This window comes from Megalops cyprinoides, chromosome 16 (assembly GCF_013368585.1).
Source record: "Megalops cyprinoides isolate fMegCyp1 chromosome 16, fMegCyp1.pri, whole genome shotgun sequence".
Lineage (NCBI taxonomy): Eukaryota > Metazoa > Chordata > Actinopteri > Elopiformes > Megalopidae > Megalops > Megalops cyprinoides.
The window spans coordinates 19785912-19799326 of NC_050598.1; the positions used below are offsets into that span (position 1 = coordinate 19785912).

At 40.6% G+C, this 13415-nt stretch overlaps 1 protein-coding gene across 2 annotated transcripts in view; it reads right to left on the reverse strand.

Moving 5' to 3' along the window:
- Positions 1 to 619: 619 nt before the first annotated feature.
- The window catches only part of cplx2 (complexin 2), a 42130-nt gene continuing 29334 nt past the window's right edge, over positions 620 to 13415 (reverse strand). For both annotated transcript variants that reach the window (XM_036548684.1, XM_036548685.1), the window contains exons 3-4: positions 4564 to 4739; positions 620 to 1301 (exon numbers count right to left, since the gene is read on the reverse strand). In XM_036548684.1, coding sequence (XP_036404577.1) covers positions 1104 to 1301; positions 4564 to 4739 — 374 coding nt within the window. In that variant the 3' untranslated portion in view covers positions 620 to 1103. The remainder of the gene's footprint in view (positions 1302 to 4563; positions 4740 to 13415) is intronic.

The following is a 13415-nucleotide window of genomic DNA, read 5'->3' on the forward strand; positions in this document are numbered from 1 at the left end:
TTTCTGGCAAGAAAATAATGTAAATTAGAAATTGGTAGCCGATTCATGATTACCTAAACACTTACTTTGGTTTTAAAAGGCAACTAAAAATGAACAATCTCAAAAATAGCACAAGGCAAAAGCATACTGCCAGCGAACAAATGTTTTTCAAAGCATTGAGGTTGTTTGGAATGGTACTAGAGGGATATTGTAGACAGTCCTATCCCCAGTTTACCATCAAAAGTGGCCTCAATGTGATGTAGCTAAAAAAAGAGGCGAAAAACCTACGGGCAACTTCACATCAAAAACCCGTAGCAACAGCTGTTTGGTAACTCCGGTGTCTCAAAATGGAACTTTTAAAAGGATAGGCAGCTCTTCAAACTCCAGACTGAACCTGAACTGCATTTTCTGCCAGTCCATTTAGAATCATTTGCCAATTAAAAGCCTCACATGAGTTGCAGACCAATGCAATCTCAAAACATGGTAGACCTTTAATGTGTTGCCGTTCCATTTACATCTATTCCCTTTTGTGAGGGAACAAACAGTGAAGGTGCAGTCTAAACTAAGTGGCAGTTTTTAAAGTTAAGTCTGAAACATACCTCCACAGATCACAATATATTAGCTAAAAAAAGACTCTTAAAGCAAATATAGAAATGTTATGACAGATCCAGCTTTCCTTACACAGGTATGCCAGATATCTCCAGGCAAATTACTGCCAAGGTGGACAATAAAGTGTGTCCCTCATCCATATACTTTGTACTTATCAGTTTTGCTCAGCCTCACAGCGCAAGACTGATGTATTATTCTTCCCAGTGCAACTTTAAATCTCTTGATGGGTGTATCAGAGCTCCTAGTTATATGGCCTGATAGATTTTTTTGAAAGGAGCTAAAAAATTCAAACAAACAAATAAACAAAAAAAAGCAAGACAAATATGAATATTTTGTAGACTGGCAGTTAAGAGACCAAATGCCATGTGGTTTTGATTGTGTCTTTTTTTCTGGCAGTGTAAAATAACAACAAAAGCCTGTCAAGGCTGTAGATAGCCTGATTTATCCGGAGCCACCCCTCCCTCCCCCCAGTCCCGGGCCTCTCTGCCCGACCCCTTGCCTGTGCTGCAGGTCCGTTACTTCTTGAACATGTCCTGAAGAGGGCCAGGCAGGAATTTGAGAACGGTGTCCAAAATGCTCTCCTCGTCCTCCTCGTCATCATCCCCGCACCCAGCCGGGATGGCTTTCTTGGGGCGTGTCAATGACCCCTCACAGGCCTGCTCCATGGCTGCTTTCTCCTCTGCCTCTTTCTCCTCCTTCTTCTTCAGCCCGTACTGCAATAGGAAAGGACATAAAGGTGTCAGTGGGGGCTTGATGACTCTCTGTGCTCTGATTGGTGGGCCCTGGACATGTAGACCACAAATGCGGTCAGGTATTAGAGCTGGAGCAGGAGCACCAGGGGCCGGTCACTAATGAAAGTCTCATAACCTTTGGAACACAACTGATAGGATTATAATTATGGTGATTTACTAGATGTGCATGATGTCATGGTCTCTTCTCTCTCTCTCTCTCTCTCTCTCTCTCTCTCTCTCTCTCTCTCTCTCTCTCTCTCTCTCTCTTTCACACACACACACACACACACACACACCGATTATCGAATTGTTTACTTCCCAAGATGCACAACATTTTGTCTGGCCGGTGAAGCGCACTTGGCTATTAGACTTCAGTTGAGCGACTGCTGCAGCAGCAAAAAGATTAAGTCTGTACACTGGGCTTGTTGTTCAGCTAAAAAGCACATTTCAAGCTTAAATAAAACATGCCAATATTCTGTGAATACCCTTTTTTACTACCAAACTCCAAATTCCACAAAGCGAGTGAGGCCTTTGGTTTTGCTTTTTATTGCAGAAACATCATTACACATGATGACATCTCTTGGTTCTTTGGCTCAATCAGTTTTTTGCACCCCACCACAAGGTACGGTCTTATAAATGTGGTAAGATACAGTTCTCCATGCCTAATGAACAGAAATAGCTGACTCGTCCATTCTGTTGCATAGTAGAATGGAATTTGATATTTATAGCTTGTCATCAACATAAATCATTGTATGGGTGCCACAAATATTTTCATCAAGAAATTTTAATCTTGCCTTGGTCTAACAATAATTTATCGCATAGTTACTGTGTGTATTGGGACATATTACTCAGTGAAATAAAGCAGAGCATTTTTCATTAATTTTAAATGCAGTGCAGAAACTTCTTAACAATGACCATCTACCAGGGCATCTGAAACCAATACTCTATTGTCTGGCGATATATATGGCATGGTCCAATATGTGGATGAAAGGTAGTTGTATCATCTCTAAATCTGTAATTAATTTCCTGGACTTTTTCTAAGAGCAAAGAGAGTGCTGGAGAGGCTTTGGATTCCTAGTAAATCATTTATATGTCCTTTATCAGTGGTAGATATGTTGATAAATAAATAACAGAGTTATTGCTGCACTGTTAGCTCCACCATCTTCATTTACTGAGGCTTATTGCCATCGCTTTCAAAAATTTCCTTCGCTGTTGCAGGACTCAAGAAATGTAAGAGAGATGCACTCTTCAATATAAAGTATAAAGAAAGCAATTCATTTCCTGTTGTATTTTTTCATTAAAGAGGGATTGATAAAGCCACGATGTTGAGACTTTGTCAAGTCCTGATTGCGCATATATATATATATATATATAGCTTTAGATATTTTGTAATATGTATTAGAAAATATCTAAAGCTGTTTTCTATATTCTTGCTTTAAAAAATGACTGTGGTATTACTATATGGTTTTAGTATAAAACCTTAATATGGGCTCACAACAAACATATATTTAATTCCAAACCCAAAAAGGTTCAGTTCATTGTGCACTAATTCAAACCTTTCAGTCTCTTCTCCCTCCCATGATTGTGTAGATAAACAGTAATCACAATGATATGAATGATATGATAATGAAGGCTGACAAAAATGCTCATATTTTGATTTGCTGACAGATTGTTAAAGAAAGATTAACAATCGTTTTTATCCTTTTCAGAGACGTATTATACAGTATTGTTGCAGTACACTTGAGTGATGGTGAGCATGTTTGTTTCTGATGACTCTGAAACCGAATCAATATCACTTTCCATTTGAATAAACTGATGTTGAATGGTCATTTACAAAATGTACATACATTAACATTAATATACATACATTAAGAGAGAGAGAGAGGGAGACAGACAGACAGAGAGGGACAGAGAGAGAGAGCTCTTTAGACAGTCACTACATTTTTGCAGTGGATCTACCTAACCCAAAGAAAATAGAGTTTGTGCTCTTCAACACTGTCAGCATAGCCAAACAAGCAAGGCAATATGGGACTGAACAGGCTCCACCATTCAATGGTCTGAAAGGCACTACTGTAATGACTGTGTGGACCAGCACTGCCACCGACATGCTGAGGGCCTCAGAAGAGAAAAGAAACATGGAGCAACAGGGAAGAAAGAGAACAGCAGTGACAGTGATTTATTTAGGACTTGTAAGTACATTTTTCATTCGGCCCTCATTTAATGATAAGGAGCAGGCAGCCGCTCTGGCACCAAAAGCCCAGACATTCCCTGCCTTCTGTCATGGAGATGCAAAGCAGAGAGGATGAGCGGACTGCAGGCACCCGGCCACCACTGGGCACAGTTTCCATGTTCGGGTCCCTGCTAGTCACTGGAGCATGTCAACGACACTCACCCATTTATCAAAAGCCTGCAACATCTACCCCCCCACCCCCCATGAAAGATTGACACAAGACAGCCCGGCCACATCTTGGCACGTGCAAAACTGACACCATCACAGCAGGATATGAAATTGTGAAATGATTTCACCATATAACAAAATCCTGCGAGTGGTCCTTTGATACATCAACCACCCCAGGCAAAATTATTTCAATGTCTAATGTCCAAGGGCCACGCTAGGGTTATAAATATTTAAATTGAGGCAAGTTTTATGCAGGTTTCATGCTAGTTTGATGCTAATCAGTCCTGACATGGGTGTAAAATATAGATGACTATTTTACTTACAGTGTTGTTTTATTCACCATAAGGACACAGACTAAAGGGACTACCCACCCAGTCTGAACTGAACATTTTCTGAGCACTGCTGTGATGTTATGGTAAGAATTAAAACGGGACAGAATGTACTATTCATTCATGTGAGGACTTTTGTATTTATTGGAACTTCTCAGGATTGGATTTAGACATGTGACATCTCACTACACAACAAGACTGCCAGTGAAACATGCTTGGACCTTGACCCCTATAATTGAAGAGTATAACTGATTTATGCATGTCATTTTAGCTCTCATGCATTATTCACGTTAAAATCCACATCTAATCTATGTGAAATTGCATCCTGTTCTTAGTGGGAATGTCAACAACACAATGGGATTTGCTTTTAGTAGCCACAGCTAGACAAAATCTCTCAATATTGCTAATATTTGCTTGAAAACTGACTTTACAGAGTTTGCACTTTGTCAGGCCTATTCCCTGGATTATTGTCTGCATGCAGCGAAGATTTTGTTTCTCCACACAGAGGGTGACTGACCTTATCCCGGATGGTCTGTCGTACTTTCTCCCGCTCTGCTTCCATGCGGGCGTGCTTTGCCTTTCTCTCCTCCTCTTGCTGCCTCAAGGCCTCCTGTCTCTCCTCCTCCTTCTTCTGGGCGTCTGGGTCCTTCTCCTCCTCTCCGCCCAGCATCTTCCCCATGTCTTTGGTGGCACCTGGCAGACACGGAATCACAGAATGGGTCACGCACCCCTCTGAAGCCACAGTCACTGAGGACACAGTGCTCAAAGTCTCCAACTTTCTCAAAAAAAAAAAATAAATATGATACAGGAATGATGTCAGAGTGAAAGTGAAAGAAGAAGAAATGCATAATCTGATAGCAGGAGGACTCTTTGTTTTGGGTACCTTGTTTAAACTTTTATTTGACACAGTAGTCAGAAGCCATTAATAGAGGAATCGGCTTTTGTTGACTTCCATGCCATACAAGTGGTACTAAACACTAAAGGTTAATAAAAAAGCCCTCATGTATTGTAAATATTGCAAACCAAGAAGCAAACAAATTCAGCAAAATATAGCATCTCTATACTGTATGTAATCCACATTCAGCATTTCAGATGGATATTTTTTGTATAAAAATACCCATATCCATTTAACAAAAGCATGACAAGTAAAAATAATTAATTAATAAATAATAGATTCAATCTGTCTTGTATCTTGTGTTCGGGGTCTGTGTAAATGGGAAGGGGGTCTTAAATGTTTCTGCTTAAGTTAGTTATTAGCGTTTGCTTATTATAGGCTTAATGACTGAGTCATACACCACCCTGCTGCAATGATTACTATTTAATTAGCGATGCAGACACCAAGACAATTGGTTGAAACAGATTTGTTCTCATGGTTACAGGTGACTACAAATAACTAAAGCTCCCCCACCATTGTGTTAAATTAATTTACTTTTGATCATGATGCCATCATGCTGTATGCATTTCTATGTGGGACCAGCAGAGGGCACATTAAGAGTTAATGCTTAGTTCTAGTGCTTATAGTGAGATGGAGGACATCACTACTGATGTAGTAGCCATTGTGAATGCCGCCCTTCAGATCTATTACCAAAATGCAGTTGTTTTTTTTAAATCAAAATCCACTACTGTCTGTTATTTCTGAAAACATGAGAGCCCTTCCTTATTCATTTATATAATAATACACCAATATAACTTCAAAAACGGCATTCGTAAGATTTGCATATGACATTCACATAGGGACAGACATCAAGATCACTGATATAAAGAGCTACTTGCAATTCAGCTTGCATCTTACATGCTATAGTGGAAAAATAGTGGATAGTGGAAAATCTACTAAAATATTCAGGTCTCCTGCAGGGCATACTTTAATATACAAACACTCTCTCCCTCTCTCATTCTATCTCTCTACATCTCTCTACATCACCACACCCAGATCCTAACTGCTCATTCAGCTACAGTCATTACTGCTAATACAGCTACAATCATCAAAACACTCAACCTTGGTGTGATGCTGTGTTTAGGGTTAGGGTTAATGTTCAAAGCACATTATACTGTCCTATCCTGAGAGCTTCTCTTTTTGAAAATGAGTGACATATAATGACTATATATTGGCAACTAATTGTCAATTTTTTATGTCAGTTTAAAATGCCGCAGAGGAGACATTGGATATCGTTCTACAAATATGAAAGGCAGGATCAGTGTTTAAGTGGGTGTGGTAAAGAAAATCACCTAGCAGATTTTCCATGGAATGCTGCTTGAGATGTCCGTACAACTGATAAAACACTACAACTAGATGTGTTCTTCCGAGAGTGGCAGACGTAGAACAGCTTTTGTGCCCTGCTTCTAAATCTAAATAAGGTTGTTTGATTTTTGGGAAGTGAATTTCACAGCTACAGTTGGTTCCAATACATTCAAGTTTGAAATCTCTGTACTCATTAGAAATGTGCTGCAGTTAATTGATTTGACCACTGGGAAATCAATATGTACTCTAAAGCACTTTTAATCACTCAAGATGAAGGGTCCTATACGGTGCTATTGAAGGATCTATACAAACAGTGAACAAGGCTATTAATTGCTATGATATTTTTCAAGCCACATTCAGAAGAGAACAGATAGGTCATACTTTAAAAAAAAAGTCAGTCTGACAGATGACTGTTCTGTTTTTCACCAAAGCACACACCAGTGAATCAATGCCGATATATCAGGCATATACTGCAGCCCCCTAAACGTGAATAAACTGGAATCCAAACAGAAAGCAACAACCTCTTTCAATTCCAGTTTTCTCCGGGGTAATGAAAGCAAAGTAAACGCTTTGATGAGGCTCGCCTTTGAAATCCTCTGCGCTGATAAGCAGCTCCTCAGCGAGGGGGAGAGTGAGGAGTGGCTGGAGGACAGGCTGAATGACAATGTCTCGCAGAAAGCCTTCCCCAATGTGTGTCAAAGGCAGACGATCTTGAGAGTTACATCAAAGTGTTGGGAGTTACTGTGTTTGCGCAGCCTTGTGGCACCGTCAGCACCGTTGCCAACCCCCTGCTCAGGATCTGCTTACGGTGTGACAGGAGAAAATTGGCATCAGCACTCATCAAGCTCAAACATTCTACCCGGGCCAAGGGAGAGGGGCGCAGGTCTGATGGACACCGTTTATATTCGGACAGACAGGGGAATCCATCCCTCGGATGAAGCCATTGTCCTAAATGATGTAATTGGTTCTGCAGCAAAGTGCATTGTGGGATTGACACAAAGGGAGGGACTGTAGGTGAGGAGACAAGCTAGGATAAGTTTATGCTGTCATAACTAACGATCTCATCTAACAGCAACATAATTTTGCAGAAATGTGTGATTAAGGTTGTTGTAAAGGTCTCCGCTCCTTGCATATATTTCAGGTCTTCAAAGGGGAATCACCTACAGCAAGCCTGCTTGGGTGTTATTTGGAGACGCGGTATCCTTGCGATCTGCAAGAGCAGGCAGGAATCGTGACGTAGAAGGTAGGGAGGTAGGGCCAGGCCAGCTGGAGAGAGCCACGGTCACCGGAATGAAGCGCGGTTCTCTCCACTGGCTGCCATCTGTCTCGCTGGCACCGACAGTGGCAACCCTTCTCCCGCTGCCAACTCTGACCAGCAGAGCTCAGTGCGACCTGTCAGCAACCTTGAGAGTCTGGTACTACATTTCACATGGCAAGCGGGTGTATGGAGCAGTTGTGTCCTGAGGGTGACCCCAGACCAAAAGTGAAAAATCAGGCAAACTAAGAGACTCTCTGTGTCAAACAGGTTTTCACTTCAGTGTCTACAGATATTGCTCCCAACCTCAATCTTTCTTATCTGTAGTATAATTGATTGGTTGCTCCGTTGGTAAACTTGTTTAATTCCATGCCTGCAAAATCATTTTTCTTTTACAAATTTTACTCATTTTGAGATGAAATCTCATCCAATTGCATGTGCAGAAATGAGGTTCACAAAATCACAGATATAATCAAAGACACTTGAATGACTGAAAAAGATTGCAGTTATGCTCTAGACTGATCTGTGCTCCTTGCTGATGAAACAAAAAGAAATGTGTCATTATTTTTTGCGCTGCAAGATTAATAGTTAATTTCACAACCCGCAGTCTTTAGGGAGGCCAGAGCTATCTGATTGGAAGCATGCATGGCTAAACTACTGAGAAAATTTGTATCTAATTACCAGACCATCCCCCACTTTTCCACCCTCCCTTTCCCTCTCATCCTCTCTCTCCCTGTCTTTTTCCGTAGTCAGGAAAATCTCTCTTCCTCTCTCTTCGAGAATTCTGGGATATACCAATATTGTTGTTCACATGTAAAAGTGGAATGATTGCTAATTATACCAGGCAATTTATAAGTTAATTAAAAATCTTCTCCTTTTAGATTTCTACATACTTGCTGAAAAAATTAGTCATTGGAAAAATTATGGGACAACCAAGATATCACCAAGCAGTGCCAATCCACTGTGAGCATGCAGAGATAATCAAAATACAAGATCCATAAAAGGTAAACTATTATTGCCAAATGCTGTACGTTGTTACTGTAAAAGCATACACATGATAATTCTGCTGTTCTGAGCTTTTTATTGCAGCAATCTTGATACTTATTTATATTAGTTTCATTTATGTTAGAGTGACCTGCAATGGACTGTCAGCAATAGGAATGAGTCTCTACATTAATCTATATTTATGCTTCATGCAAAAGAGCCATATTCATAATTTAGTTTCGCCATAGTGATTCCATGTTTTATGGAAGAAGAAGGGTAAGATAAGGCTCTGTATAGCTTTTTTCATATGCTGATATGGTTGACATGGATACAATGAATGGAAAAATGTGGCAGAATGTCTTTTTCAAATCACTGTCTTATTGGGCTGCAATTCTGGCTGAGACACAGTCCATGCAATGCTGTTTTCCAGAGCAGTATTCTCTAGACTGAGCAGCTAAACTGAGGGTTTTGTTACTGATGTGTAGAAACTGTAACAATGGACTCCATTTTAAGGTCAACAGAAAGATGTCTTCCTGATAAAAAGGTTGTTGCCCTCTTATTGAAAACAATAAATAAATATACAATAAATAAATACAGAGGAGGGAAGAGGTCATCCATCGGCAGGTGACAGTTAAAACAGACAGATCATTGGTGGAATATATGATTGTTTACTGAAGTGGACATGGTCAGTGGCTACCTACCTCTGAGCCTCTTTCATAGGAGAGCAATAGCAGTATTTAACAGTCAATCAATCAATTTAATAGTTGCGGTTAAATTGGAATTGCTATACTGCAATCAATATTCAGCTAGGAACCTCTGGAGCAAGAAAAATGCAATAACAATAAAAAACAAGGAGGCACAAAGCCATGGCAGATATGATGTGACTTTTGTGTCAACCAAGCCGAAATGACCTAAATGTTAATATGCTGAATGCCTCAGCATCTGTGCCACTGTGCGGCCCAGGCCAATTAAGAGCAAAAAAGTGCATGGAACGCTGGTGGTGAACATAGCCCAACCACATAGTATCAAGCACGTCATGTGTGGCCCCTCATTTGTGCATTTGAACACAAGTCAAGCTGTATATGCACATATGTTCTGTTGCAATCCTGACACAATATTTCAACAGTCCACATTACTCTTCCAAATCAATAAAGAGCTTGGGTAAAGCCATCTCATTTTTCATTGCTGGTGTACACATACAATATTTTGTAAGGATTAATACTCATTGCAATCATTGCAAAGATAACCACAATCCAGTCCTCAGTAAATCACACATTGATTTAAGTGTTTGTAGCAATCCAATGATTGAGATTACTTTGCTTTTGCAGGATAATATCTGAAGGAAATGTAAACATCTATGTATGTCATACACACCTAGTCATGGAAAAAAGACACCACTTTCACAACTTACACTATGACCGAGGTCAAATACAATGTCTGCAGTTTCTGTGCTCAGAAAGCAGCCCATTGCTCAATTGAAACTGCCAATTATTAAAGGTGGTGAGTCCACCAGCTTGGCACATTACGGTTAAGCTTCTTGTTTTTTGAAATTCATCTTGAATATGAATAATGAATAAGTGAATAATTTTTGCCACGTGGCAACTATCAGTTGAACTTCCCACTTTCCTCCGTCATATTGACTGTGTTGTTGTTACTAGAGCTCAATCGATGGTAAATACAGGACCGCCTGAGTGAATATGAATTATGTATATAGCAGTAGGGGGAAAGCTTCAACTCTGTATTGATCTGTTTTACGGACACAGGCAGAGCCTGGCTGCTGGCCAAGTCTGCTGCAACTATCAATGCTGGGTGCATCCAATGAAAATAATAGAAGGTGAATGGGTTTGTCAGTGCCTAGTAGAAAGGAAAACCAGCTTAAAATAAAATGATTGCATTGCCTCTTTGTCCTCTGTATCAGTCAGGACATTAGTCTGTAGCCAATATAAAATATTTCTTTTCTTGTAATATGAGCGGGGTCTGGCTGTGCTTATCCTCTCCTTGTATTTTATCCAGTTTGGGTGCATTAAACCATGCATGGTAGCAATGATAACAGTCACAAGAGAACAGCAAAAGTCATATAAAGCGCAAAAAAGTTTGTTGAATATTCTGAACAAAGAAGACAAAGGCCCATATAGCCTTAGATAATTTAAACATAATCATTACTATAAATATTGTTTCTGTGCGTGTCTGTGTGTGTTTTGTTTGTTTCCATTTTTTAAATAAAGCTGGAAAAATGGATTAAAAATTCCTCTCTGAACAGTTGCCACAGGAGAGAAGTGTGAATATTCCTGACTTTCTACTTTCAGCCCTGATAGCTAGATATGAAAAAAAGCCATTTGGTCTTTCAGCTGTAGAGACATTAAAATTCAAAGAAAATCTGCAATCTCTTCAATTGGCTCTACAAGATCCTGTGTACTGTTATAGAAACATGGAGCAAAAAGTCAGCCTACAAATCACACCTCAAAATCATAAGGGACTCCTCAGACCAGAACATGATTCTATGATATATATGTAGAATTTATTTCCATATCTTTTCAGAAGACCTATAAGATGCATCAAGGGCATCTAAGAGTGGCTGGAAATGGATATATAAAGGATGGATAGGACAATGCTTCATGCATCACTCCACACAGGAGTATGTCCTACCATCCCACCAGTGTCTCAGTCATCTGTTCTGCACAAAAAGCAGATGAAAGGCACTGGCCATCCCAGCTCAGTTGGAGACCCAGGGCTCCTGGGGGTCCAGCCCTGGGGGGCGCTGGCAGTCTGTGTGAATGTGTTTCCTAATTGGCAACACTGGGTGAATGGCAGGAGACCTGGGGGGGACAGGTTCCTTCTCAGTTGGAGGTGTGGAGCTCATTGTAGGGGCTCACACCTCTGCCATTAGGCTGTATGTGATCCAGGTCAGGGACCAATGTCACTGTGACCTTGGGTGAGATATCATCTGTTTTTCTTGCACTGTATCACTGCGTACATAATTTCAAAGATTTACACTGATTCTAGAGATGCACAGTGGTTAGTGACAGTGGTGGGTCAGTGACAAGTGAGGTAGTTTGTAGACAGTGATCTTATTTAGCATTGTTGCTTACATACAGTTTCTTCCAGCTCTGTCACACTCTGTCTACATGTGTATAGGACAGGCATACTGGCTACCTTCACTAGCTACAATAGCGACTTGTGGTGGGTTAAATGTCACCACAAGCACAGCAGGAGGGAGGTGAAGGAGTCTGACCACAGTTACGATAGATTAATGTGTGCAAGCTCCCCTGCTTAATTATGAAATCCCTTTGGTCTCAATGGTGCTCGACACCATGTGGCCCCAGAGCTCCGACAGCTGTTTAGGGAGGACAAAAAGAGGGTAAATAATCCAACAGCCCTCATCCAAATCATTTCTGTCCTTCACGCAATGCAAGGCCACAGCCTTTCCTGGGACCGGTAACTAGATCTTTATTTGGCTTGAAAGAGAAATTTTCTTTGAAGAACTGATTCTACTGACGATGTCTTATTTTCCGCTATACGTAAGATGCAGACTCACCCTTTTGGGGAACTGCAACATAGTCATGCCTTAAGATTTACAAAATATAATTAACCTAGGATGAAAAGAATCCAGAAAGGGTTAAATGCTAGAGCCTTTGCTGTTCAAAGACTCTGATGGATTGGGCCCTCGAAAGGCGGCGTACATTTGCTGTAACAATAGTCCTTCACAGAACATCTGGCTGCACAGAGATAAGTAGTTTGCTTTAAGGGATTTCGTACTGGCAATTAGGAATTAAGGAGAAGCTTTGGGATAGGCGACTCAGGATAATATGGGCACTGTTTTATTATGTGGATGCTATTGCCCTTTCAAGTTTGAAAAATTAACATCTTTTTTTTCTTGCTGAAAAGTAAATGACAAGGTGGGTAAGCACCAAAAAGCTGAATCAGGTACAATCAGAGCAGCTATTGACTCTACCTTGTCTGATTTTAACAAGTACATTTAGATTTTTTTTTCAACTAGCACATTTTAAACACTTTTATTCCCAAACATGTGCCTGCATTCCACCTTAATTCTCCATTAGCTTTAATAGTCACTAACCTGCCCTGTCTCACCCCCCTTTCCTTAGTCAATTAATGCATTAAGAGTGGCATCAAATGAGAAACTATTAAAGCTAAGAGCATCAAATTGCCTTTACGCACAAAAACCAGAGGGAAAATTATAATCCTTCATGCAACACAAACCTCTTGCAATTTTGCAGTTCATGCAGATTCTCTGGTATGTTAGCTGAAATCACTTCACTATTTTATGTTGGACAGTATCAAAACTATTAAGGTTATACAATAGCCATGTTTTTACACCATGCTGTCAAAGTTATGCAGTCACAGTGTTAATCTTGGCTTAGGGTTTTGGGTTGGATCCCATAGCCCTTAGCATAGTCTTTTTGATCTCCTGCGGTATTCAGACTCCACGAACATAACCTGTTCATTTTCCGCATCGTCCTTCTCTTTTATCTGTCGTTTATTCTTCATAAAGCCCTCGCCATTGTGCAGAATACACATGCCTGAAGGGGACTGCCAAAGTGTTTGGGTAACTCCTCCATTGTGGAGCTTGAATTATGTAGGCCATCTGACTCCCCTGCTTTAAATATTCATGCTGTTTACCTCTCTTTGGGACCAAGCATGGTCCTCAAGCCGGCGGCCATCTGGAGGCCCGCGCTCAGCCATCCAAGCCACCCCATCGTGAAGATGGACCCCTCTGCAACCTTTCTAGCACACTGCAACAGGGCCACGCTGAAGGACAGAATGGTGGCTTAAAGCAAAGAGACTCCTCTTGATCGAAGGAGTATTTTATAATGCACAGACATATTTAGAGCACATTCAGTCAAGCAGAGGTGGTTGGAAACAGGCCTGCTGT